Genomic DNA, 12,645 nt, shown 5'->3' with positions numbered 1-12,645 from the left:
TTCCTTCCTGTAAATTCTAAAAGACCAAATTAAGCCCATACCTAATGAAACATTCCATATCTATTTTGTTCAGCTTTTACTTGGTGTTTTAGGTAATGCTGGGAGAATTTGGAACATTATCCTATTCTGTAGGAAAGGCCGGAGGTCTGGAAAGTCTTAGGGATTGAGAAACAAATCTTTTGTGCAGTGTCATTTAATGCCACATTGAGAATTTCCCAAGAGGAGATAAGAATGGGGCTTGCAAACGAGTGTTCATTTATAATCCTTACTTTAGAAAACCTTTGAAAGCCCAAGTGAACATATAGGAGCTTTTACTAATGTTTTAGAAATGTGAATAACCAAATATTTTCTCAATTTCTTTTTAAATATGAAATATTTCTCTTTCATTATAAGGTAATGTTCTGAAACCAGAATAAATCATCATAGCACAAACATACCTGTTACAGGAAGAAAAATGATAAAAGAAATAAAACCAGAAAGAAAAAAACTAAAACCTTGTTGCTCTCAAAATGATGATTTATGGTATAATTTGTCTTTGGATCCTTTTTGGAAAAATCAACATCTGTATCTTAATGGATACAGTTTTAAAATGGGGAGCAGGAGTTTGCTAATCTACATGGGTTTGTTTCAGGATGTAACCACGATCTAGTACATTTTATATTCCAACAGTGCATGGGCAGGAACCCCCCACCACAGGCTCACCTGAGAAGAACCCATGTGTCTGTCTTTCATGTGTCTTTCATGGTTATTTGAATGATTTAGAACAAAAACTGAATCCTGTGAACCATAGACTGAATTAGCATAGGATGTGAACTGCTGATTGCTTCCGGTGACTGGTACTTTCCCTCCCATTCTGCACCATTAGAAAGTTGCTGAAGTCGACATTGGCAATAGGAAAAATGCTTCTAATTACTCTGGGCATTTAGTGTGCAGAACCTCCACTCTGGGTTTTTTTCCAATTGAAACCAAAAGCATATCGATTTCTGGGAGCACTGTGAAATTTTCAAGTAAATGCAGGTTATTTTCCACTTCTTTCAGGGAGTCATGGTGGAAAACCGACAGGTGGGCTTCAAGCATGTTGAGATTTCAGGCCACAGGGTCTGCGCAGAGCCTGCGTTTCTTATCACCCCTTGCAAAGTTCACTTGGCTGAAACTGTCTTAGAGTCGTGCTGCTCCATTTGTAAGTTAATATATCCCCTTTAAAATGCCTCCAACAGAAAAGGTCAGGGAGGCGCTGTTAATAAAATCTATTAAATGGAATTGGCAGACAAGAAACTGGGGGCTGGTGGATGAAAGGGGAACTTGAAAAGTTGGGAAGTTAGAAAGTTGGTAGCAGGCAGTCCCCGTGTGCCCCCAGCCAGTCCATGCCAAGATCTTGTAGAGAGCCATCGGGGACAAATCGCTCATTTCTAAGACATCTCAATAATACACGGAATTAAGCAGGAACACAGGGCGTGTAGCAGGTGGGTGGTGGGTTCAAAACTATGCTTTGCTGAAGTTAGTGTAGAAATAACTTCCTTATCTTCCTTAAGGAGCTTCCTGGAAAAACACACTTGAGACCAAAAATGTGTTTGCAAGAAAAAGGAGCGGGAGCGAGCAGCGCTCCCGTAGCTGCCAGTGCCAGCAGAGCAGCTTACACGCCCTGCGCTGCGCACCCCGGGCGAGCGCTGCATCATTTATGAGTTCTCTTTGAGAAAGACTGTCTAACAAGTTCCACTCCCACCAACGGCAGTGTGAGCCGCACATCCTTCCCCAGCGGTCTGTGCCTTCTCTGGGGGCTCCAGCCAAGCCCTTGTTAGAGCCAAGATGAAGCTACCTCGCTGCCCCCTCTACCGCCGCCCCATCGCACTTGCCCTTGGATAAGGAGAAGCGATCTGGCGGGCAGAAGGCAGCCCTCGCCCTCCCCAGGCTGAGTAATCCTGCCTCTCTCAGATCTCCTGATAGACTGTCAACCCGTGTTTCTATACATTCTGATAATTTCTCAAATTAAGCTGGCAAATAATTAATTTTATGAGTTATTCTTTTCGCCTTTCCTATGCAGGCATTTTAATTATTTCCCTTTTCAGTCTGAAGGACCTACTCAGCCTCCAGGCCTTCCCCACACTCAGTGCCAGCAGCTGTGGGACACTCAAGGCCTAAGTGGGCTCCCAGGCAAGGAGCCTGGGCAAGGAGCCTGCTCAGCTGCTGCCCAAGCTGGGTGGAGGTCGTGGCCTGCGGGCTGTGGATGTGAAGTCTGCTGATTCCAGCAGGGATGATTAGGAAGTACCCCCAGGCGCTCCTGGGAGGCAGCCCCGAGGCAGTGGACTATGCCATTTCAAACCTAGAAACCTTGCAACTCCTCAGCTACTGTCACCTTGGAGAGGCAGAAACTGCTAGCTGCCCCTCGAATATCCTCCCCTTTTCCTGCCTGAACAATGGATGGAAAACCATGCAGCTGAGAAATCCACATTTCTGGCTTTTCCTGCACAGAGAATTCCATGAATAGGAAGCAGAAGTCAGTGACACATGGAATTCTAAGAAAAATCCTAAAAGATCTTTAAAGGAATACTTGGCCACAAGACACACCCATGTATGTTTTCCTCCAACTTGCCTTCTAGAATGTTGATGTGATAGCAGGCATTACAGTAGATAGCTTATCACCATGAGGCAAATATCAAAGATAGCAAAGCAAAAAGACAGAAAATCCTGATTCTCTGATGATCCCAGAGTTCCCCTACAACCCACATTCCCACCCACTGCCTGCTCTTCTGATGTGAGAAGAAAGAAAAACCACATCTTCATTTTGTTTAAGCTGCTGTCATTGGGGTCTGTTTCTAGCAGCTGGATCCCATGTCTAACTAATACAGACAGCTGCTGGTTCCACCCCAGGAATCCCAATAAGCCCCTCTTTAGGGGTGGCTCAAGTCTATGGTCTGTTCTGAGGGTTTTGATTGGGGAATTGTACTCCTCCTCTGGAGGAATGAGGAGCGACCTCAGTGAAGCTGGTTCCTTGACTGGTTCTTGCCCTTATTCCTCAAGCCCTAGTATACCTTCCTCCAGGACCAGCCTGCAGGAACCGAAGCAGAGGCTGTCAGCATCTTCTCGACCCTGATGGCAGAGCCCCTCCCACAGCTCTGAGCACTTAGATGGTGCCCACATTAATTCTTAAATGGCTATTTTACTATTAGCAGAAAGACTGACCCTAAATCTCTTTCTGTACTATAGCTACTGAGGAAACTTTCAAACACCAGGTGGATGCCCAGTAGGAAAGCAAACACACCCCGGCAGACAGGTCTGTAAAGCCTCAGTTCTCAGAGCCTTTGCACACATGTATTGTGTCCTTTTCTAGTCATAGCTGCTTTCAAGGCAGCCAGGGCAGATATCAAGGGCCCAATTTTACAGATGAGGCCCCTGAGGCCCAGAGAGGCTTGGTACACTTCCTAAAGAAATAGGATAGAAAGCAGGAGGCCCAGAGAGGCTCTTATCGGGGTCTCATCTTTAGAATGTGTGTGTGTGTGTGTGTGTGTGTGTGTGTGTGTGTGTGTGTGAGAGAGAGAGAGAGAGAGAGAGAGAGAGAGAGACCATATCCCAGCACTCCAGTCTGCCCCTTTGCTGCTCTAAAGCACTGTGGTCCTTTCTGTTGTCTTTTCTTCCTGCTGTGTCACCTAGTCTGACTGTTTTTATCTTGCTCACTGGGTAGGTGTGACTGTGCCTCCAAGGCACCCAGAGCTGAGGGCCGGTTGTGCTTTCCCAGCCAAGTGTCATAGCCTGGCTTATAGCCAGTGCCACAGCCAAATCCAAGGCACAGCATCCTCATGCTATTATTATTAAGTGTCACCACCTCAATCTGCCCTGGGGCTCCACACATTCCTTGAACAAGCAGGTCGGGTGGGCAGGTGCTTCCTGGAGATGTCTCTGAGGCTGTTGTAGTCTGATAATTTTCACCAGTGGCCCATGAAAGGGTTTAAGGTTGGGGTCAGGGTCTGGAAAAAGAGCATGAAATGACCAATGGAATCCCAGCAATCTCTGAGGATATTCCCTAGGGGGCATTAACAGTCCCAAGAGCACACAGGAAGTCTGAAACATACAGAGGAAAAGCTGCATCCTCAAAGGGAAGGCAGACAGAACTGTGTTCCTGAAGTCCATGAGGAGGAAGTCTTCACACAGGGATGGGGGTCAGGACAGCCATCATGAGCATATGAGGAAGGTCCATGTATGGATGAGGAAGTCCACGTGTACATGAGAAAGTCCTCCAGAGCATCCAAACAGAGCTACCCCATGGGGAGTGAAGATGTGAATTATGGCCATGTTTGCTAGGTACCCCTGAAACCTGTGGGGCTCCAGGTTCATGTGCCCACACCTGACATCTAACACCCAAGCAAGGGAAAGACCACTCAGTTCCAAAAGTGAGGCTGCACATGGAGAATTGCCCACGCAACTGTGGTTCCAATATTAACTTATGAGAGTCACACAAAAGCAGATAGGGAGGACTGGAGAGAGAGCAAGTCAGGTTCTCACCCATGTGAAGAAAAGAGCCTTTTACAGAGCTATGGCTTACTGCAGGAACCTCACCACCTGATAACTGCTCAGAGGAGCGGGATAGGAGCCCGCCCAGCACGTTGCCATTCACCAGAACACATGCTCTGGTCTGCCAGTCCAGCTGCTAACATGCCAGAACCTTCTGAGGTCCTGCTGACATCAGGGGCTGCTGATGTCGCTCAGAAGACAGTGGTCTTATCTCTGAAGACTGCGTATTAGAGCTGTTCCAGCCATTTGCTAGATGTGCAATTTCATACCACCTAAATTCAAGCTAGCTGGCATGCAGTTTCTTTATGCATAGTGACTGAAGACACCGCCTGGACCCCATTCCTGTTTTTATACCCAGTTCAACTGTGCAGGAAGCAACGAATGAGGCTGTGAAGCTCAGCTGTATTGCCTGAAGGATTTCAGTGGAGCACAACTGAGGTAATACATGTGAACTGTTTTGAAAGGACAACACACCTTCCAAATATAGATCCTGACCCCTTCTCCTGTAACCACTGAAGTGGGGGAAATCACCACTTGGGAGCCAAATTGTTGCTCTGATGTCTCTGAAGTTGTTGCCGCCATCTTTGCTTCCTCCCACCTTGCTTGCACTCCACTGACAGATTCATTTTCCAGGACAGCTCTTAAGCCTTGAATGGCTCCCCATTGCCAACTGTATAAAAGGCAAACTCCAAGCCTCAAAACCCCCCTCAGTCAGGCTGAGATCTGCTTCCCTCTGCTCTCTGCAGAACTCAAATGCACCAGTAAGTAACACAATGAGGCAGTTGCAGTTAATAGTAATAGGGGATTATTAATAGCAGTATTAGTCATTTTAAGCCTCCAAGTTTACTGTTATTTTATTAAATAGACTAATTAAAGCAAACATTAATGGTCCAGGTTTTCGGCTATTTTTTTCTTCCAATGAACGATCAAGAATCACTTGCAGATGGACAGGTTCTTCTGAGATGTCCTGCATTTTAATATTTCTGCTAGCCACTGTGCAGGCGGAACTGACTACGCTTAATTTATAAAGGAGGATTTATGGGCTTGGGGATGACAACAGACAGCCAATCAATAAGGGATGATAATAACAGCGTGTAATATCAAGGAACATTAGGTCTCGGGCATGATTTGGGGAGAGAAGTGGGCAGTTTGAAACCTTATCATTTGAAAAAGGTCAAGGCCTGGCAGCCATAAAAATGCCTAAGCAAATAAAATCACACCTGTGAATCAGGAGAGGGCATAAATTGCTGAGTGAAAAAGGATTTTAGATTTTGTGGAAAAATTACTTCCCTGGGCAAGGATTTGGGCTGCTGTAGGACAAATGCAGTTGTGTCAAGAGAGGGTCTATTTATTACCACTCGAACAATAACATGCAATGCAGATGGGGAGAGTGTTTCCCGGCCAGCCAGCAATTCCTGGGGCTGGGACCAGAATCTTTCAGAAACATGGGAGGAGTCAGAGGCTGCAGAGAGGCTTCCAAAGACTGGGCCGAGTTTCAGCACATATATTTAGGAACCACTGGCTTCATGACATTCTGTCTGGTCATTCCCCCTCTCCAGGGCTGGGGGAATTTTTATTGATTTAGTAAATTGGTTGTGTAACTGAAAAAGGCAAAAAAAAAAAAAAAAAGCACAAAGTAGCAGATTCTATTACCAATAATCATATTCCATCATGAAAACCAGGATTAGAAATAATCGTTCCCCTTGAAGGACATTCACAGCATTACACAGAGCTTTGTGACCAGCTCAACTGAAAAGATGCCCTGATGGCATTTAGAAAAGTTCCCTTCCACAGACCCTTTCAAGAATAGGTGTGCTAGGAAAGGATGCGAGCAGACACTTCCTGCCCTCGGCACCCAGAAAAAGCAGCTGGAACATTATGCTTCCCTTCCACAGCATCGCTTCAGCTTAGAGGAGGCAGAGAGATGAAATCGCACACATGATGGATTTCTTCTAAACACTCCCTGGAGGAATGCACCCTGTTTTCATTTCTAGCACATTGCAATTTGAACTTCACAAACCTGGCTGCCTGACCAAGCTTCTGCATCCTGGTGGTTCTGGAAAGCAAGCTCACCTCCTTGTAAGGTGTATTCGGTCACTGCCCTGCTGAAGACACCCAGGCCAGCCCCGTTGTAAGCGGCCACCTGGATTTCATACTGCGTCCAGATAATCAGGTCTGTCACCAGGCAGTAGTTCACCTCCGGGCTAGTGATGTTTCTCTGCTGATGCTCACCAGGCAGGCCAGCCAGGCGGTACCTGCACCAGAAAGGAAGCCCATGATGGCACAGAAACAATTCAGACTTGAGCTGGTTTTCTGTGGTTCTATGCAAATAAAGAAAAATGGAATTACATAAACAAGAGAGGGGCCAAGAGGTCAGTCCCAGACAACACTGTATCCCAATTCAACAATTTCAAAAGTTTATACTCAAAAGGTAGCTTCCAGGCATTCTAAGGTATATTATAAGTTCTGAGCAAAACAAAAGTGTCATTTCAACTACATATGGTTATGGGAAAACAACAGTCTTATAAGTGTAACTTGTCCAGGGCTAATGGTGACTTAGAACTCCAAATTCCCCAAGTGATTTCTGTCAGGGTTTGAGAAATACTTTACTCTTGTGACTGAAATGTGGGGAGAAGTGGAGAAGCCAGCAGTGTGTGGCCTCTTGGCCTCCAGGGGCTGAGCTCCCAGTTCTGGTCCATTTAGGAAATCTGGGTTTATCTAAGTATACCCCAGAGCAGGAAAAAGTGGGCTTTGAAAAGGCGTTAACACTTCTAAAATGCTAGTTCAGTGCTAACTACCACAAATTGTTTTGGGGGCTTTTGGAACACTTGGGTGGTATGATCTTTAGTTTACTAAAGGCAAAAAATTCACAGTTATGTTTATTTAAAAGGTGACTCGCACACCTCTGCACTTAGAAAATGCATAAATTAGGAAACTGCATTTTGCACTATGAAAGGACTTTCAGAGCATTATTTTGATTAGCAAATGTTTTTCCATGATTCAGTTTATAGAAGTTAATGTACTGAACTGACTTAGTTAATTTTCCGAGCTTTTCTGGATCAGTCTCCCTGGTAAATGAGGGAACATGTATAGTAAAAGTGATTTCCTAATCATCTGCAGCTTCCAAAGCATCTAATTTCTATCCCAGAAGTGGTCCTTGCTTCAGAAAACCATGGCTTTGTGTGATAAATGGAAAGGGGAGATGAGTGATAAGGGATCCAAAACCAGAGTGGCAGCAATGAATCCGCTGACTCTCCACAGCACACGGGAATCTCTGGGCTCCTCCCCATGCTGCCTTGTCCTTAGGGCAGAGCGCCTCACATGAAAGGAAGCACCTGAGATAGGTGCACACAGGCCAGGGCATTAGCAAGGCCACCATTGTTAGAAAAAAGCAGAGACTGCAGGATTTAGGCTCTTCAGGAAAAAGCAATGTTCCAAAGAGAAGGAGAGCTGAGAAGTCAATAGGGAAGTAGAGAGATGGTAATCAAGTTTCTTCATGAAAATCAGAGTTTTCTGAGTTTCTTTCATCCTCTCCTGTTACAGACCACTCGCTCTTGGTGAGGCCAGTTTGGAAGAAAAGGTAAATGGTCAAGGAGAGCACATGAATGCTGGAAGAAGCATGGCTTCCTTCTGTCTCATGCTTGAAAGCAGGTGGCCCCAGGCTCTGGGAGGCACCAGGGAAGGGAGCCGTTAATTCTCTGGTGGGCAAACATGGAAGTTATCAAGCCACACCTCTGCCTCACACCCCATCAGCCTCTGACACTTGCTGAAGTGGCATCCTTAACTGACCACCTGCACCAACCAAGGGCAGGTGCAATTCATTACAGGTACTCAGGTCGTTGAGGTAATAATGGCCCTCAAGGCAGTAGGCCACCAGGAGAAAGGCCTGGCATGGATTGACCCATGTGACAGGTATTTCCATTAAATTCTCTGCCCACAAAAGATGAACTTTTAAAATAAATGGCACTGAGACAATTAGCCATTTGAAAAAGGGTAAAAATTGGCTCCACTTCCATATCACACATGGGAATGGCCCAGACATGTGAATGGTACTTGCAGCCAGTGTGATGTGGTGAGCTTACCCCTCAGGAATGACTTGCTCATGTGGACCCATCACCGCATGCTGCACATGCCAGGCAAAAGCAAAGAAATCAGCATCAGAAGACACAGGTGAGGACCTGTTCAGCCATGATGCGCCCGGTGACCTTAGGTATCTTCCTGTAGCCTTATTTCCACCACTCTCCGATGGGAATTTTTAATAAAAGTATTTCGTAGGTTCTTGCAAGAATCGAGTGGAACAATGAATGTGAAGGAGATGTGAAGTATAAAGCACCCCAATTTTGTTTTAAACATTGCTCTTCTACTGAGGAGAGTGTGGGAAATAACTCTGAATTATGAACCACCCGTATTCTCCTAAGCCACTCGGTACAGTTGTGCAAAAGAATTCACTTCTTCCAAATCGGCTATGCTCCCTACTGGAATGGGCAGGTTGGTCCACTCTGACTGGCAGCTGAGGGTGCTTTTGTAACATTCACAGGATGTCTAAGAAGGTCGCGATTAATAAGGGGAGTGCGGGCATCCTACTCTTGCTGGTTGGCCATGTTGCCCAGGAGACAGGCTGAGCCAGAACAAGATGATTTTTTATACAGAAATAAACAGAGAACATTTTTAAAGGACATAACCCTATGCTCCTCTCAGAGAAACACCCTGCCCATTATTATAAATATTTTATTACTGCACACGCATCCTAACTACTTCTTATGGCCAGAGCCACGGAGGTGATTTATTTCCATTTGCTCTTCCCTGTATTGTGCCTCGAATCTGACACAGAGACTATGCCCTGGAGGATACACGCTTGCAAACACAGAGCTGATTTGCAGACCAGAGGATTATTTGGAAATGTTTCCAAGCAAATTCATTTTGGCATGGGTCTTTAATTTCTGAAAACTTTGATATTCATAGGCCTTGGGTAGTGCGCCCTCATTTTAAGGCTTTCTTGATTTAAGCCCCAACAAATACAGATGCCCTCTTCTCCAGCACTCAACTTACTGACACCATCACAGAAAATCCTTTTAACAGCAGTAATCCCACGAAATAGAGAAATGTGCAGTCCCTGATGTGGCCTCGCAACATCAGAGAGATGTTATTAGGAAAGTCTGCGCCCCGAGCCTGGTTCTGTGAGATGACTATTGAAGCCTTTACTTGACGGCTACTGCCCGAGGAAACTTTTCCTCACTCCCTGCTGAAAATGGCAGGGGCTGCAGGAGGACAAGCGGGAGGGGTGGCCGGGCCGGGCAGGCCAATTATTTCCATTCGTGGAACAAGAGGCTATGGCCAACGCTGGAGCAAGCAGCAGGAGGGGACAGATGGCCTCAGCCTGGAAGCAGCAAGGCTGTGGGAGGGGGTCAAGTGACTAGGATGGGTCCCAGGGGCATCAGGACAGAGCCCACAGGTCTCGCCTACCAGGACAACTCTGTCTCCTTGACCTTCTTTACACGGGGAAGGACAGGCGGGGGCACAGAGACACAGGAGCCTTCCTGCTCCCAAACCCTTCAGGAGACAAGGAGAACCCACAGGCTTGAGTGGCAGGAAACTGGTTGTGACAGACAGATATTACCCATGTGGAGACAGATGCTGTTACCCAAGGAGTGCATGATTCTGGACTTGCATATGGGAATGGGGGGTCCTTCAGATTCACAGATAATGCAGTTAAAGAGCAATGCCATCATAATTTCTTACATTTACGTAAGAAGTCAAATGTGTTCAGTTAAGAGCTTTGTTAACCAAGCATTTACTGATCATAACTCCACAGGAGCCCAGTGTAGGCATCTGGAGGAAGGGAATAACGGATCCCCATTGTTCTTGCCCATATAAAGCCAATAATACATCCAGAGCAGACAGCCGACTAGAGATTCAATAGTTACCCTTAGGCTCTGCTTTATCTCTTCTTGCTAGGTCGACAAACCACTGCAGTAGACACACTTGGTGCAGCTTTTAAAGTAGTGGGAGTTTGGCAGAGGACATTTCTCCTCCTGACCACAACCACATACACATATGGTTCTTTCAATATTTTTAGAAGCCTCACTGGCTCCTCTAAGGCAGAGATAGAAAACTGGCACCATTTGGTTACATCTGGCCCGCAGATGTGGACATCTGGCCTGCTCTACTGAACTCCTGAACTGGGAGGTTGTATGTAACTCCTGAACACTGGGAGGTTGTATGTAAAAGGCCAGGTATTGGAATTTTCTTGAACTCCTAGAAAATCTGGCAAAACTGCTCATGTGGTAACCATTGGATAATAACTGAATCACATTAATTAGTATTAATTTAAGTGATTTTGCTTAATAATACATGGATCTAGTGAAAGTGTTAAAGGAATTAAAAGGTTTACAATGAATAGCAACATTACTCCCTTACCCAAGATGTCCCCTCCAATCTCCTGCCAAATGCAACCACCAATGCCAGTCTTTGTGCAGACTCTGCAGGTGGACACACTTGGGAGTTCTCTGCAAGGTGCCCACATTAGCATGTGCTCTCCAGTTTGCCACAGTCTCCACCACTCCATAGCATCTGACACCTGACCTGAGAGCCTGCACTACTGATTGTCTCCTACAGACATTTAGAGGAATAGACACCTGACTCTTGCTAGGGACCTTATAGAAATCACTGGCTACTTGCCTGAGGATGTACCCGCGTAGCACCCCATTATGCTCAGTTTCTGGGGGTGGCTGCCACTGCACCATGATGGACTGATTGGTTCGCCCACTGGCCACAATGTTTTTTGGGGGAGCACTGGGTGGTTCTTCAGGTAACATCAGCCTAAAAATAAAGGATGGGTAGGAGAGAGGGAGTTGAGTGCCAGAAACATATGACCCTTGTCAGCCAAACTTGGAGCCTTCCTCTTGGTAAAAATCAATAAATGCATGTATAGGAACATCACAGAAAGCTCATTAATCTGTTCAATTAATATGACTTAATATTTATAAATAAATAAATTTCATAAAAATCTTTGGTTGACAGAAGCTAATTGCAAAAAGTCAAAAGACAAATGGAAAATTGAGGGCAAATTGTTCGCAACTCATTTCACAGCCAAGGTTTAGTGTCCCTGGTATTTTAAGAGCTCTTACAGTTCAATAAGAACAAGACCAATCATCCAGAAAAAAACTGGGCAAAGAATGTAAAGAGTTCACAGCAAAAAGAAGTATAAGTAGCTCTTAAACACATGAATAGTCAACTTCACTCTTACTAAGATAAACGCAAGTTCAAACTAAAATGAGATACCATTTTTACTAGTAAATTAGGAAAAACATAAATGTAAAAATATACTGTGTGTCAAGGAAGAGGGATGGGCTCTGTTGCACACTGCTGTTGCAGGTGTCATTTGGTGCCTCTTAGAGCTGGGCAATTTAACCATCAACACTAGTTATTTTTGTAATACTGTTTGCTGTACCACCAAACTGGTGGCAACCTAAACGTCCATCAATTGGGGATTTGTTAGATAGAGTATGGTACAGTGTTACAACAGGATACTATGTAGCTGTGAAAAAAAAAATGAGGGTACTTCTTATGAACTGATATTGAAAGATTTCCAAAGATGGATTATGAAGTGAAAAAGGTTTCAGAATAATATGTATGGCATGCTCTGATTTGTGTAGAAAGGAAGAGACTGAATTGTAAATTCGTATTTACTAGTAAAGTGTATACATATTTAAATCTCTGGAAAAAATGTATGGGAAATATTTACATGGTTACTGGTTTAGAAAGGTGAAGTGGAACACAAGGGCAGGGGTGGAAAACAGACATTTGCATAAATATTTATTTAATTCTGAATCATATAAATATGTCATCTAACTTAAAAATTAAATTATTTTTTAAAAAGAACAAAACACACAGCAATTGTGCTGAAGGACTTTGTGAGTAGTCATGACCCTCAGCACTCTGCAGCTCAACTAGGCAGGCGGCCAGGAAGACCCACCTGCTCCATCAAGAGCTGCAGAGCCTCAGCTCCCCAAACCACCACCAGCTGAGTGAGCCACTCACACTCAGCATCCAACACTTTTTCTGGATTGTCTCTTTGGCTTTATTGCTATTTCTCCTCTAAAACTCCCACATTTTGAAAGCCATCTCAATCTCACTATT

The 12,645-nt window shown here is 45.0% G+C and overlaps 1 protein-coding gene across 1 annotated transcript in view; it reads right to left on the bottom strand.

Moving 5' to 3' along the window:
- Positions 1–12,645, bottom strand: part of Sdk1 (sidekick cell adhesion molecule 1) — an 866,268-nt gene that overhangs the window by 175,799 nt on the left and 677,824 nt on the right. The window contains exons 16-17 of the mRNA XM_076840017.1: positions 11,185–11,325; positions 6,580–6,761 (exon numbers count right to left, since the gene is read on the bottom strand). Coding sequence (XP_076696132.1) covers positions 6,580–6,761; positions 11,185–11,325 — 323 coding nt within the window. The remainder of the gene's footprint in view (positions 1–6,579; positions 6,762–11,184; positions 11,326–12,645) is intronic.

Source organism: Callospermophilus lateralis, chromosome 19 (assembly GCF_048772815.1).
Source record: "Callospermophilus lateralis isolate mCalLat2 chromosome 19, mCalLat2.hap1, whole genome shotgun sequence".
Taxonomy (NCBI): domain Eukaryota; kingdom Metazoa; phylum Chordata; class Mammalia; order Rodentia; family Sciuridae; genus Callospermophilus; species Callospermophilus lateralis.
Note: the sequence above shows the minus strand (reverse complement) of the source record. Positions and strands in the feature narration are given on the sequence as shown.